Source organism: Rhinolophus sinicus, linkage group LG05 (assembly GCF_036562045.2).
Source record: "Rhinolophus sinicus isolate RSC01 linkage group LG05, ASM3656204v1, whole genome shotgun sequence".
NCBI lineage: Eukaryota > Metazoa > Chordata > Mammalia > Chiroptera > Rhinolophidae > Rhinolophus > Rhinolophus sinicus.
In genome coordinates this window covers 157,161,132-157,175,169 of record NC_133755.1, presented here as the reverse complement: position 1 = coordinate 157,175,169, position 14,038 = coordinate 157,161,132, and the positions used below count along the sequence as shown (strand labels likewise).

The 14,038-nt window shown below is 32.0% G+C and overlaps 1 protein-coding gene across 17 annotated transcripts in view; it reads right to left on the bottom strand.

Moving 5' to 3' along the window:
• EYA4 (EYA transcriptional coactivator and phosphatase 4) overlaps positions 1-14,038 on the bottom strand; it is a 286,539-nt gene that overhangs the window by 58,263 nt on the left and 214,238 nt on the right. For 11 of the 17 annotated variants that reach the window (XM_019732796.2, XM_019732792.2, XM_019732795.2 and 8 more), the window contains 2 exons: positions 7,269-7,393; positions 5,660-5,728 (listed from right to left, as the gene is read on the bottom strand). In XM_019732796.2, the coding sequence (XP_019588355.1) occupies positions 5,660-5,728; positions 7,269-7,393 (194 nt within the window). The remainder of the gene's footprint in view (positions 1-5,659; positions 5,729-7,268; positions 7,394-14,038) is intronic. The other 6 variants (XM_019732798.2, XM_074333605.1, XM_074333606.1 and 3 more) reach the window with 1 other exon arrangement.

The window sequence follows — 14,038 nt, the reverse complement described above, 5'->3', positions numbered from 1 at the left end:
AGCTGTGTCTCACAAAACTGGTCTAGAAGCGGGCCATGAAGATTAATTTTGTGACTTTAGATCCCAACTTTGAAATTTGATTTCAGAAACACAGTATTGATGTTGATTAAAATCGCTTCAATTTAAAAGTTTCAGGTGCTCAAAAAGAGAAAGAAGAAAAGGGAAAGAAAGAGTTTGTGGTTGTATTCATTATACTGGAAACATCTGTCATTAAAATTTTAGAGGTCTGCATTTAGTCAAAGACAGACAAAGAAGATTCATTTTGCTGAGAAAAGGCATTCCTAGAAAGTATGTGAAGAGAAGCATAAATATCAAGATGGGTTCAGTGTACTAGAATGCACGGATTTTAAAGTAATAATTTAACAAATGGATGCGAACATTTGGAAAAAAAGCTACACATTAACGTGAAATTATTTCTCATATGCAGGCAAGAGTTGAACAAAAGAAAAAAAGGAGGGAATTCATTACACTGCTACAGAAAATAAATTATTTTCACATTAGGTGAGCATTAATAGACATTTATTGAGTTCCAAGTAAGATGCAAAGTTATTTTGGTTTGATTTTAAAAGAAAGAAAGTAGTATTAGGTAATAATAATGTTTTCTTCAGGAACAGAAAAGTGAGGTAGAAAAATGACATGGGCATTCTTTATATAATTACTTGAATATTTCCAATGCAGGTAACTACTATAAAGTAAACATTATAGTAGTTATAGATAAAACTTGAAAAATTGAAGCTCAGTTCACCAAAAGTCCAAATATATTTGAAATACATTCAATTTTCTTTTGCTTTGCTTTTGTTTCTGTATTTTAAATTAGATATATTGTGTACTTTTCCAGTAGCAGAAACCTTTCTTAATTAAATAAGTGCAAGGCACTTTTGGAAAGATGTTCAGCAATTTTAAAAAAAATCAGTTTTATGAATCTTACTATTTTTAAAAACTTGTAATAATCCTCATTTCAAATGATTATCAGTGTATATTCATAGTCATGTTCAAATGTATTTTTCTAACTGTATTTTATTTTTCTTAAATTAACATAAGTTAAACAGAACTTTTAATTTATTTTCAGGGGAGTGCTTTACATCATTATGTACTATAAAATCGAAACAATAATCTTCCATAGAGAAAAGCATCATGTTTTCAACTTAAAAAACAAATGTTTTGATTGCAAAGCAGCAATCAAATTTTAATATCCTAGGTTAATGAGTTTTGTAATTTTACTCTTCTACATCCTCAAATTAAGGGTTAATTTCCAAAAAAGTGAAGTGCAAAAACGATGCATAGGACTTTGTATGGAATTGCTTCAAGAAATACTTTAATTGTCTGCCCCCCACCTTGTTATCCATTTGCAATTTAGATGGTTTTAATAGAGACAAATCGTTTTTTAAAAAGCTCAAATTAATTTTAATATATTGATATGATTGGATTCTATTTTTCTTACCTTTAAAAGTAATCTACAGACTAAATCAAAATTGTATGTGATATTTTCAGGTGTGTCACCTATGGCTACAGAATCACTGATGTCTTCAAACTCCAACCTTCATCCATATCCTCATACACATTATTTTCAAAGCAAATTTCATATTGTCCTTTCAGATTATCTTTAGAACTCAAGGATAACATTAATGTATTTTTATTTTGGAGAAAGTCTGTTTTATTATCATATTAACATTCATGTTAATATGTTGCAATGTCAGGCTTAATCCTTGAAAGATAAAGTGGTCCAAGTAATTTCCATTTTATATTTCATCTTCAGAAATATGTATTTAACCTAGTGTCTACTTAGAAGACTGTAGGTTTGTAATTCCAAATACTCTCCTTTTTGAACCACAAAATTACACATAGCAACTGCTGACAGCTTAGGTTCTACAAAGAATTTCAGGAGGAGTTAGATCAGGAAGGATACAATTTATAACACTGCAGGGGAGCAAGAAGTTTTGCCTGCTGGTTGGTTGTAATAATTGGTACAGCCTATGATTTATGTTTGTTTAAATCAACATATTGACTCAAAAATCTGTAAGCACCAAGTATCTTTCATTCCTAAATATCCATAACGTATTTAATTTACAAAAATAATTTGATGAAGCAATCTTTGGCTCTCATTCAAAAAAGCAAATCTAAAAAGTGTAATGCCACACTACTGCATAAACATATAATATTCAGAAACAAATCAATTACATGTGAGTCAACTGTCTATATATTAAATATTCTGGAAGATCCTTTTTATGATATGGAGATTTTAAATATAGAAAACACCATGACCCTGATTAGAATGTCTGATTTGGTGTTTCCACAAACCCTTTCTTTGAAGTATTTTCTTAATCTCCATGTAGAATCAAATCTTCCCGCCCTCTACAGTGCATCACCTTGAACACATTAGGTACTCATTATTTTCTTGTCTTTCCCCTCTGCTAGACTTCTGGTCTCTTGATGGCCAGTATCGTGTTGTATAGGTCATTGGGTTCCCATTTCCTAGCACAGAGACTGGCATCTAATAAGAACTCGACACATTTTAATTGAAAAAGTGGAAATTCAGTCTTAGATGCTATCCTAAGAACTCCCAATAGATCTAAACATTTTTGTATATAAGGTATAGCTAACCATGAATCTTGACACCACTAAGCAAATGGGAGTCTTTCCTAAATTTGGAAGTAACTTTTCCTAAGATTGGCAAGCATTTACATGCATGAATACGCATACACATGGAGTATGTCTACTTCATGTATAGCATATATTATATAGATATAGATATAGATGATATAGATATAGACATATTTATGCTAGGGGTTGGCAAACTACATCCTACGTGCCAAATCTGCTATTTTTTTGTATAGTCCATGAGCTAAGAATTGAATGGCTTTTACATTTTTAAGTAGTTGAAAAATGTCAAAAGAAGAATATTTTGTGACATGTGAAAAATTTTATGAAATTCAAGTTTTAGTGTTCATAGATCATGTTTTATCTGAACAGAGCCAAGCTCATTCATTTACGTTTGTCGATGGCTGTTTTTTGTGTAACTGTAGTGAAATTTAATAGTTACAATAGAGATCATATGACCTGCAAAGCCCAAATATTTACTATCTGACCCTTTACAAAAAATGTTTGTTGATCATTGATCTACATGCTAACGTATAATTGCATTTATTCTATTTTGATTAATAGATCTATGTTTTAATAATTCTACAAGTGACAAAAATTTGAAAGGAAAATTAGTTTCCAGTATAAATCTGCAGATGTAATTACATAATCAGGATTAAGGTGATGAAACATTTTAAATTAGAGTAATAATGTAATACATTTAAACAGATGTAGTATGGTAGAATATTAAGGTGATACTATGAACTCATTCATATTAGTAAAAGTCGCATAATTAAAATTATCTTTTTGAAAATCTCAAAGTTAATGGAAACATCTTGAAAAGACACTAAATTAGTTTTTGCTTTTTCCTTTTTTATTATAATAATTTTATGAAATGATCCAATTCCAACAATTAAAACATAGAGTTAAAAATAAAATAGTTTACTATCAAAGGGAGAGATTATGTACCAATGCTTAGTTTGCGTTATAAACACCCGACATAAAAAAGTCATTAAAATTCATTAAAAATTTCATATCAGTATGCCACCAAAACCATATCATTAATAATAAAATTATACCTAACGTTTTGTTGCTAAAAGTTTGCCTTCAGTGGCCACATATTCTGAATGCAGAAGAATTTATTATCTGACCAAACATCGGGGAGTCTTTTAACACGATGCATGTTTTCATTTTCCTTAAAAAGGTGTTGCCTAATTATTATTAAATTATTGATTAAAGAAGGAAATATACTGGTATTTATTACCAAGCAACTTACATACATTATCTAATTTACGACAAAAAGCCTTGTCAGGGAAGGGTTATTAACCTTCTTTCATGGAAAGACATGGAAGCACAGAGAGGTTCAGTAACTTGTCCATGGCAACACAGCTAGTAAGTGCAGGGTTAAGATTCAGATCCATGGTCCTCCTGACACATAAGTTCTTGTTCTTGTCACTTGGCCACATGACTCTTAACATTAACACTAAGAACCAGAAAAACTTGATGCCTAACACTCTGAAAAATGTTTCTGGTCAGGATTAGATATAAATTACTAAATATTAAATATATGTATTTACTATTGCAAATCTGTCTGTGTTATAGTAATTCTACTCTAGAACAGCCCAACAGCCAGTAATACAGTAGTGTTTTTTACATCATACATGTTTTGAAAGGTGGTCAAATTTAAACTATTTTGTGACATGAAAATTATGTTAATTTAACTGCAAGGTCCATGAATAAAGCTTTATTGGAACCTAACCACACTAATGCATTTATGTATTGTCTGTGGCTGCTTTTGAGCTATGAAGCCATTGCTGAGCAGTTGAGACAGAAGTGGTATGGCCTATAAAGCCTAAAATATTTACTATCTGTCTCTATAGAAAAAGACCCCTGAGATAGGTTGAAGAGGAACTAAATTCTGGCAATATTTTTTAAGTATGAAAAGTATACAAATATTTTAAGTGTGAAATTGAAAAAAAAATTGAAACTAAAACTTTAAAAGCAAAGTAATGGGCATAATGGAGTTTTCTTCATTCAGTGGTCATTACAGAGAGTGCCAAAAAAAATGTATACACATTTTAAGAAAGGAAAAAGCTGTATTAACTGTAATACTAAATATACACCGAAAGCAAAAGATGAATACAAGTCACGTTTGACTTTTGTAATTACAAGAGGTGCTCAAAGTGGTTACCATCAGCGTCCAGACACTTCTGATTATGATGAACTACTGCTTGAGCACAGATGACATTTCCTAAAATGTGTATACATTTCTTTGGCATCCCCAGCATTCTAATATAATCTGAGATACAGCAAGGTCCAGCCAAACTGTGCCTTGTCTAACTGCTTGTTTGTAATGCATATTTCCAATAGGCAGTGAGCTCCTATTTAATCTGAAAATTGGGTGGTTCCGCCATAGTGTTATGTTTCTGTTTTTATTTTTAAATTTTGATAGCATATTAATTTTTGACTTAGGAAAAGTTTGTTTATACATATATATGAACATAGTAAATATCTATAGTTCAAAACATTTTAAAAGACAATATTAATTTACAATTTTAAATATATATTTTTTATCATTTATAATGTTTTAAATGATGGGATTTTGAATCTTAATGCTATTTTAAGAACTTTAATTGGAATATTTAAGACAGTCTGTAAAATAGCAAGTATGTCTTCCCATGTTAAGAAATTAATTTAAAATATGAAAGTCTAAAGGTTATAAAGATAATTGAATTTGTATGTACAATTTACTTCAAATGTTCTGATTGACATGACTTCTGTGCTCAATTAACCACTTAATAAATTGGTATGTAGTTAGAAAAACAATTTTGTAAAATTATGAAAAGAATCTAAGAAAAGAGTACTACTGATTCAAGGAACCTAAGATGAGAATACTGGTTGATACGAAAAACATAGCCAGCTGTTATCAATAAACAACTAAAAGGCATGTTCATTTCTCCTTTTTCTGTACAAGTGCTGAACACAGAAAAGAGGGTGCAAACATAGAAATAGCAACAGAAAGCAAACCAGAAGAGCAAATCCACACAGCCAAACACATGCAGTGTACCATCATCTCTCATACTTGTTGCGGAAGAGGGGGTGTTGCAACTCAGCAACCAGTCTGCAGTGTTTAAAACAGTCATGTTGTCCCCTGAGAACAGGAACGGTATAAGGGTTCATTGTCTGAATTCCTGCTCAGTGTACAAGAATAGTCTCCAATGCATGTACTGGTTTCTGACCTTTTTGCCAAAATTATAACTGCATGGTATGACTTTTACATTTTAGTTTATCAGGTCTGTTTTAGTTCAGTTAAATATACACACGTGATAATAAGTGAACTCTCAGGTCTGATTCCAGAGTGCATGGGCTTTGTAAAAATCATATTTGTACCAAGCTAAAGTTTAAATATTAATGTTCTTACTCCAGAAGTCATCACTGAACAATCTTATAAATTGGTAATCCTATAATTAATTAGCTGAAACTATAGATGCATGTTTAGAGACAAATAAACATTATAAACAAGGAAAATGTTAATCTACAAAGGGTTTGGTGTAAAACATTATTAAATACAGGCAAGTTGCAATGCACACAACTTTACAAAGAAAGTTTTAGACTGCACAGTTATTCTGAAATAAATGGAAAGAGGTGTATCAGTTTCATAAATACATATTGAAAATTTCAAAGAAAATATGATGTGGCAAATGCTGATATCTAGTAAGATAGTTTGTAAATTAAAACAAATGTCATATATGCTCTCACTTATTGACTAAAACACTAGATCTATAAATCTTCAAAATGATTGTGCGTGATTTAAATTCATGTGTGTGTGTATATATATATACACACACACACATCTCAGTCCCATTTGTGGTGACAGATGTGCTGCTGAGATTAGCTTTCTCCACTTGGAGCTACCAGGAATATATATATATATATATATATATATATATATAGTTTCTCTATATATTCTGATGCAAAAATTAGGTCATATTTTCGGACAGATTGAATGCCTTTTATAAAAGCAATAGGGCAGAATATTTGAAAAAACTGTTATTGTTGCCATAGTCTATGGAATAGTTAAGCGCTAATCAAATGAGAAGGTATCTGAAAAAAATATTCAATTCCTATTTTAAATATATGTTAGATATTATTCTCTTTGAAAAGAAAATTGCAGCAGATATATATATTTCCCAAAATTATTTTTAAGAAAAAAATATTTTAAGAAGAAATTTGGGGTGGGCTTTCTCTCTCTCATAACTCAAAATAAAACCAAAAGATAGGATAATTTCTTTCCTTCTTGTTTCTCTTTTTCTTCATTCTCTCTCTCTCTCTCTCTCTCTCTCTCTCTCTCTCTCTCTCTCTCTTTTAAGATCCAGTACTAATCCTTTGGCCATATTTTATACATATTTTTTAGAATATTTACAAGGGCAAATGCAAAAAGGAAGCCTCACTACAGGCCTTCAAAATGTTGCTCAGGGCTATTCTTTCTGAATGTTTGCAGTTTTAGAGAAGAAGAAAAAAATTCAAGAAAATGAACAGCACAACAAATAATCCTTTAACTATACATTCCTTGCATATAATGCTGATTATATTATTGCTAATTAGATATTCATTTATTAGCAGATCCCTAATGTGAAATTGCAGCAAATATTAAAATGTGCTTCTGGGTGTCTTCAAGGTTGTACACTTACCTCCTGTCCCATTTGTGGTGACTGATGTGCTGCTGAGATTAGTTTTCTCCAGTTTGGAGCTACCAGGAGTATCACCACCTCCAACAAGAGGATGAGGACTTGCTAGGTCCTGCATTTCCATAGACCTATTACAGCAGGAAGTAGCAGAGCAAAAGTTAAAATTTCAGCAGTGATTTCTTAATAAACTTAAAATATTATTCACTAAGCATATATGTGATCTCACAATAATAAAAATTGAAACCAGTAGCTAAGACTTTTTGGTTATATATGTGAACATGCCAGTCCATTAAAAATAAATAAATAAATAAAATAATCTTTTACAGTAGTTAAGCCTCATAATTTGTTTGTTATTTATAACTGGATAAAAACTCAGACCTGCAGGAAGAAATACAAAGTGACAGAAAGGTAAATACATAAGATTATTATTTTTTTATCGTAATTCATGACAGACAGCCAAATGAAGCAAAAAAATTAACACCACTGTATTGTGTAATTTATAACATGGTACAGAAGTAATATAAATGACAACAGCTCAATTATATTCTTTTAAGATTCTTTCATTTGACCTGAGGTGTTATAATAAACTTGAATAAGAAGTAAATTTAGGATATGTCAAGTAATACCTACTATTAAATATTAATAAGAAAAATACAAACAAGTATAAAAGTGTCAACAGAATAATTGAAAAATTTTTAAAAATGTGATTTACCCCAAAGAAACCAGGAACAGAGAAGGAAGGAAGGAAGGAAGGAAGGAAGGAAGGGAGGGAGGGAGGGAGGGAGGGAGGGAGGGAGGGAGGGAGGGAGGGAGGGAGGAAAGAAGGAAGAAGAGAAGGAGAGAAGGAGAGAGGGAGGAAGACCAGGAGGGAGTGAGGGAGAGGGAGAGAGAGAGACAGAGAGAGAGAGAGACAGAGAGAGAGAGAGAGAGAGAGAGAGAGAGAGAACATATGTGAAAGATAGAAAACACATACTAACATAGCATACTCAAACCCAACATATCAATGATTACACTAAATATCAATGGACTAAACTCTCCAGTGAAAAGCTAAAGATAGTCATTGTTATATTGGATTAAATAACTTAGACCCATCTTTTAGGAGTCTATAAGAGAAGGATTTTAAATACAAGCACACTGTGAGACTATGGTGTGCTGCCCAGATACCCAGCTCTTTCACTGAAAAATTCTTTCCTATAGCTGTGGGGAGCATTACCAACTGGCAGCACTCAACTGAATTCCTTTCCAGGACTTTCCCTCAACTAAATTAATAACTTTACTCAAGATCACACCCTTTCTGGGTGTAGCCCTCATCTATTGACTAGTCAATGAAGGGGTGTAGAGACTACTCTCCCTACCATCAAGGTCTCCTGAGTCTAGAGCCCCCATAAATTCATCTGAGGCCTTTGTTGCAATTGTACTAAAGATCAATGTCTCTCAGTCCAAAAATGGTTCCTTCATTCTCCCTAAAGTTATTACTACTGAAAGTACAACCCAATACACTCCTGGCACCATCTCCATCTCAGAGTCTGCTTACTCGGAGTCGGAACAGTGATAAGGCCCAAATAGGTTCAGGGTAAAGGATGGAAAATGATATAACATGCAGATAACAAACATAAGATAAATGTTTAGGCTATAATAATATCTCACCAAATAAGCCTCAAGAAGAAAAGTATCAGCAGATATAAAGAGTGAAATAGAAAAATGAAAAAAAAGATAAATTCTTCAGGAGGAAATATTAATCTTAAATGTTTGTGAATCTAGTAGCTGAGTTTCAAAATACATGAAGCAAAACTAACACAATTTTTAAAGAAAGTAGCTGACAAATTCATAATCATAATTAGAACTTTTATAACACACTTCTCACAGTAACCAATTAGATAAAAAATAAATTTAAAAAATGCAGAAGTATATTTAAAAAATACATAAATATCACCAATGTGACATAATTGACAGTTATAGTACATTAATATCCAATAATTATTGAATGCACATTATTTTCAAGTGCACATGAATGTCTATCAAAGGAACTATATGATGGGACATAAGTATCATTAGATTTTAAATTAAATCTTATAGATTGCAATATCTGACCACAATGAATTAAGTTAGAAAGTAATATTAATAAGATACAAAAATAATCTATAATATTTGAAAATTAAATACCACACTTCTCAATAACCTATGAATCAAAGAAAAAAATCAAAATTTAATGTAGAAAATATTTAGGGCAAAATAATAAGGAAAACACATCAAATCATATATAGTCCACAGATCTTTGATGAAGAAGCAAAAGCAATACAGTGGAGCAAAGATACTCTTTCCAACAAATGGTGCTGGGACGTCTAGACATCCACATACCAAAAAATATGTCTAGACATAGACCTTATAATGATCACACACAAAAAACATAATTCAAAATTTATCATAGATCTAAATGTCAAGCAAAAAATTATTAAAATCCTAGAAGATAACATAGGAGAAAACCCAGATGATCTTGGATATTACTTTTGGTTTTTAGGTACAAAACCAAAGATATGATCCATGAAATAAAAATTGATAAGGTGGACTTCATTAAAATTAAAAACATCTGCTCTGAGAAAGACAACGTGAAGGGAATTAGAAGAAAAACCATGGCTGGAAGAAAATATTTGTAAAAGACATACAAAAGACTGCTGTCCAAAATATACAAAGAACTCTTAAAACTCAGCAATAAGAAACAAACAACCCACTTAAAACATGGCCAAAGACCTCAACAGACACCTCCCCAAAGAAGATATGCACATAGCAAATAAGCATATGTAGACATGCTCCACATCATATGCCATCAGGTAAATGCAAATTAAAACAAGAATGCGATACCACTTCACTACCTATTGCAATGGCCAAAATCTGGGACACTGACAACATCAAATGCTGGCAAGAATATGGAGCAACATTGTCGATGAGAATGCAAATGGAACAGTCACTTTGGAAGGAAGTTTGGTGGTTTCTTATTAAACTAAACATATTCTTATCCAGCAATCATGCTCCTTAGTATTTACTGGTAGGAGCTGAAAATTTATATCCACAGAAAAACCTACACACAGATGTTTACAGCAGCTTTATGCATAACTCTCAAAACTTGTAAGCAACCAAGATTATCTTCAGTAGGTACAATGGATAAATTCTGGTACATTCAGACAATGGACTATGATTCAGCACTAAAAAGAAATGACCTATCAAGCCATGAAAAGTCATGGAGGAGCCTTAAGTGTATATTACTAAGTGAAAGAAGCCTGGAAAAGGTTACATACCATATGACTCCAACGATAAGGAATTCTGGAAAAAAGTAAAACTGAGGAGAAAATAAAAAAGATCAGCGGTTGCCAGGGCTGAGGATGGAGAAGGGATGAATAATCAAAGCACAAGGAATTTTTAGGACAGTGAAAATACTCTGCTTGATATTATAATGAAGGATACATATCATCATATATTTGTCCAAACCCATAGAATGTATACCACCAAGAGTTAACTCTAAGGTAAACTATGAACTTTGGGATATTATGATGTCTCAATGTAGGTTCATACTTGGTAACAAATGTGCCATTTTCAGGTGAGTGATGCTGATAATGGGGGAGGCTATGCATGTGGGGAGGGGCAAGGGGTATATGAAAAATCTCTGTCCCCTCCTTTCAATTTTGTTGTGAACACTAAACTTCTCTAAAAATAGAAAAAAAATCAAATCAAAATTTGAGGAATGCACATAAAGCAGTGGTTAGTGAGAAATTTATATCTTTAAATGGTTATATTAGTAAAGGAGAAGAGTTTGAAATCTGTCATCTAAGTTTTCCTCTTAAAAACCAGTGAAAGAAAGCAAATTAAACCTAAAGTAAGTAGAAGAGAGGAAACAGTAAAGAGCAGAAATCTCTTAAATAGAAAACCTATGAACAATAGAGACAATTTACAAATCTAGAAGATGATCATTAGATATTAAAGATATTTAAAAAGATAATAAAGGAATGTTTATGAATAACCCAATGCCAAATAATAACTTAGATGAAATCAGTGAATTTCTTGAAAGACAAAATTCATAAAAACTGACAGGTCAGAAAACAGAAAATCTAAATTTAAAAAATTGAATTATAATTAAACACAAAAAAATCTCCACAGCCATATGGTTTCATTAGTGAATGCCAGCAACATTTAAGGAAAAATAACAATATTTTATAAATTCTTTCAAAAAAAGAGGAGGGGATATTTTTCACCCCATTGTACAAGACCAGAATTACACCTGATCCAAAATCTGCCAAGGACAGTATTAAGAAAAGAAAATTATGAACTTATATTTCTCATGAACATAGATAAAGAAAAAACAAACTAACACAATATTATCAAATGAAATCTAGTAATAAAAAAGATGATATATCATGAACAAGTGTGCTTTATCCCAAGAATGTAAGGTTGATTTAACACTAGAAAATCAATTACTGTAATTTAATAATTAACAGAATATTTTTTCAACGGGTTTAAAACACATTTGAAAATATTAGTCATCCATTCATGACACAAACTCTCAGCAAACCAGGAAAATAATATTGTTCCCCTATCTGATAAAGACCATTCTTGAAGTATCTACAGATTACATCATATTTAATGATGAAATATTGACTATTTCCCCCTAAGATCAGAACCAAGACAAGGATATCTTTTTTTCTCACTTCAACACAACACTTGACTGGCAATCTTAGCCAGTACAAAAGACAAAAATAAGTAACTAAAAGAGGTAATGTTTAGAAAGAAAGAAAAATTTTGTTAATTCACAGATAACAAAGGTATGTAAAAAATTCTGAGAAATCTATATATTTTAAAAAAAAATTAACAGAGATAATGAGTGAATTTACCAAAGTTTTAGGTACGAGAGGCTTGCCAATACTAATTAAAAACATGAACCAAAAATACCTAAACACTTTAGTCAGTGTCTTTCCAGTTCAAATAGTGAAATTTCAAAACAGTCATGGTTCCAGAGTTTGGAGGTTGGACTATTCAGTCTCACTCTGGCTTAGAGAGTTGACATTTTTTATAATTAAAAGAGGCTTTGGAGAACAGACATCCATTATTCCTATGAGCTAACTATATAGCACTGCCTTTCAGATGTTTTGTAATTAACTCTGAAACCTCAGATACTTTTTGAGTCTAATTTATACAAAATACTAAATAAGAATATAAAATTTTTCTTAGAGTTCAGCAGCAGAAAATGATTAATAAGTACCAGCTTTTACTAGTATGTATTGTATGACACATTCTATGTTTGGTGCTTCATATATATTATCTCCATTAATCTTTACAATAACACGTTGAATTCCATATTATTTTCCATAATTTAAAGATGAAGAAATTGAGTCTCAGAGAGGATACATAGCATGTAAGTAGAATGACCAGCACCAGAATTTGAACTCCTGTCTATCTAATACCAGAGCTCATACATTGTATATTCTATCTTTCTATCACATATCGTATATTTCCCATTTTAAAAAGTGACTTTTATTCTTTTACTCTGTGAAACCACAAATCCGGAATGCATATCCCTGCAATATAACATTGTGAATGGTTTTCAAAAATTGCTAAAGTCAATACAAACATCTACTCTGCCAAATACTATATTTAAAGGTGACTCTCTTTTCCTCCCAGGATATCTCCTTCAACTTTCTTAGAATGGTCTTTATGACATTAGGCCATATAAATACTAGCATCTACCGGTATCTGGACAATTTAAAGTATGAACTTATCCATAAACACAAAATCTCACTAAAGTAGAGAAAATAAGGCAGAATTGCAGGTCACATGCAACTAGTTTCTTGGTTCTTTTTTGCTATTCTTCTGTAGCACAGATGAAACGTATTTCTAACAAACTGAAAAATCATCTTCAAACTCCAGGAAGAACAAGCTTTACATTTGTGCATTTAGAGAGTGGTTTTAACTCAGAAACCATAATTCCTTCTGCACAAATCCTGGTAATGAGTCATAGCCTGTTTATTTACAGGCTGAGATTCCATCATTTCTTCTTGACCCAAGAAATGCAAAAGCGTCCTGGACTTTCAAAAACGCTCACTCATGCCTGCTTTTCCTCTTTGTATAAACTAGGTGGTATGTATTCATGCCCGTTTGTCCCAGGTGCTCAGTCCATCTAATTAGCCAGTTTTCATTTTGACCATCAGAATGAGTTCAAGGGCAAAAGTTCAGGCATTTGCTTTACTCACGACTTCCTTTTCTAAGTAATGTAAGCCTTCGTTCTCCTTGGCTGAAAAGTAGGAGTAACAACATCAGCTTCTACTTAAATAATGAAAATGCAAGCACTGTTAGGGCAGGGATTATTTTCTTCATTGTCTTTTTCTTCTACACCTAGAATTGTGCAGGGTGCTTTGTGGTTGCTAATGAACAAATCATAAAGTAGGAGTGGGAAAAATATAGATGAAATGATTTGAGTTACTTGGAGTCAAATGTAGTCTAGAGCTTCTTCTATAGCACAGATGGAATTTATTTCTAATGAACTGAAATATCCTCTTCAAACTCAAGAAAGAGGAAGCTTTACATTTGTGCACTGAGCATCTACTGTGTTCTAGGGAGAGTTCTAGGAATGCATAAGGAATCTTCAAAGAGTTTGCAGGCTAGTGGGAGAGCAAGAGCATAGGTGGAGAGAGACAAGGCTTAGTTCTCTGATAAGAATGTATGTGGAACTTTTCATTTTGTATGTACAGGGTCAGAACTCCCAATGAGTGATGTAGGTAGGTATGTGT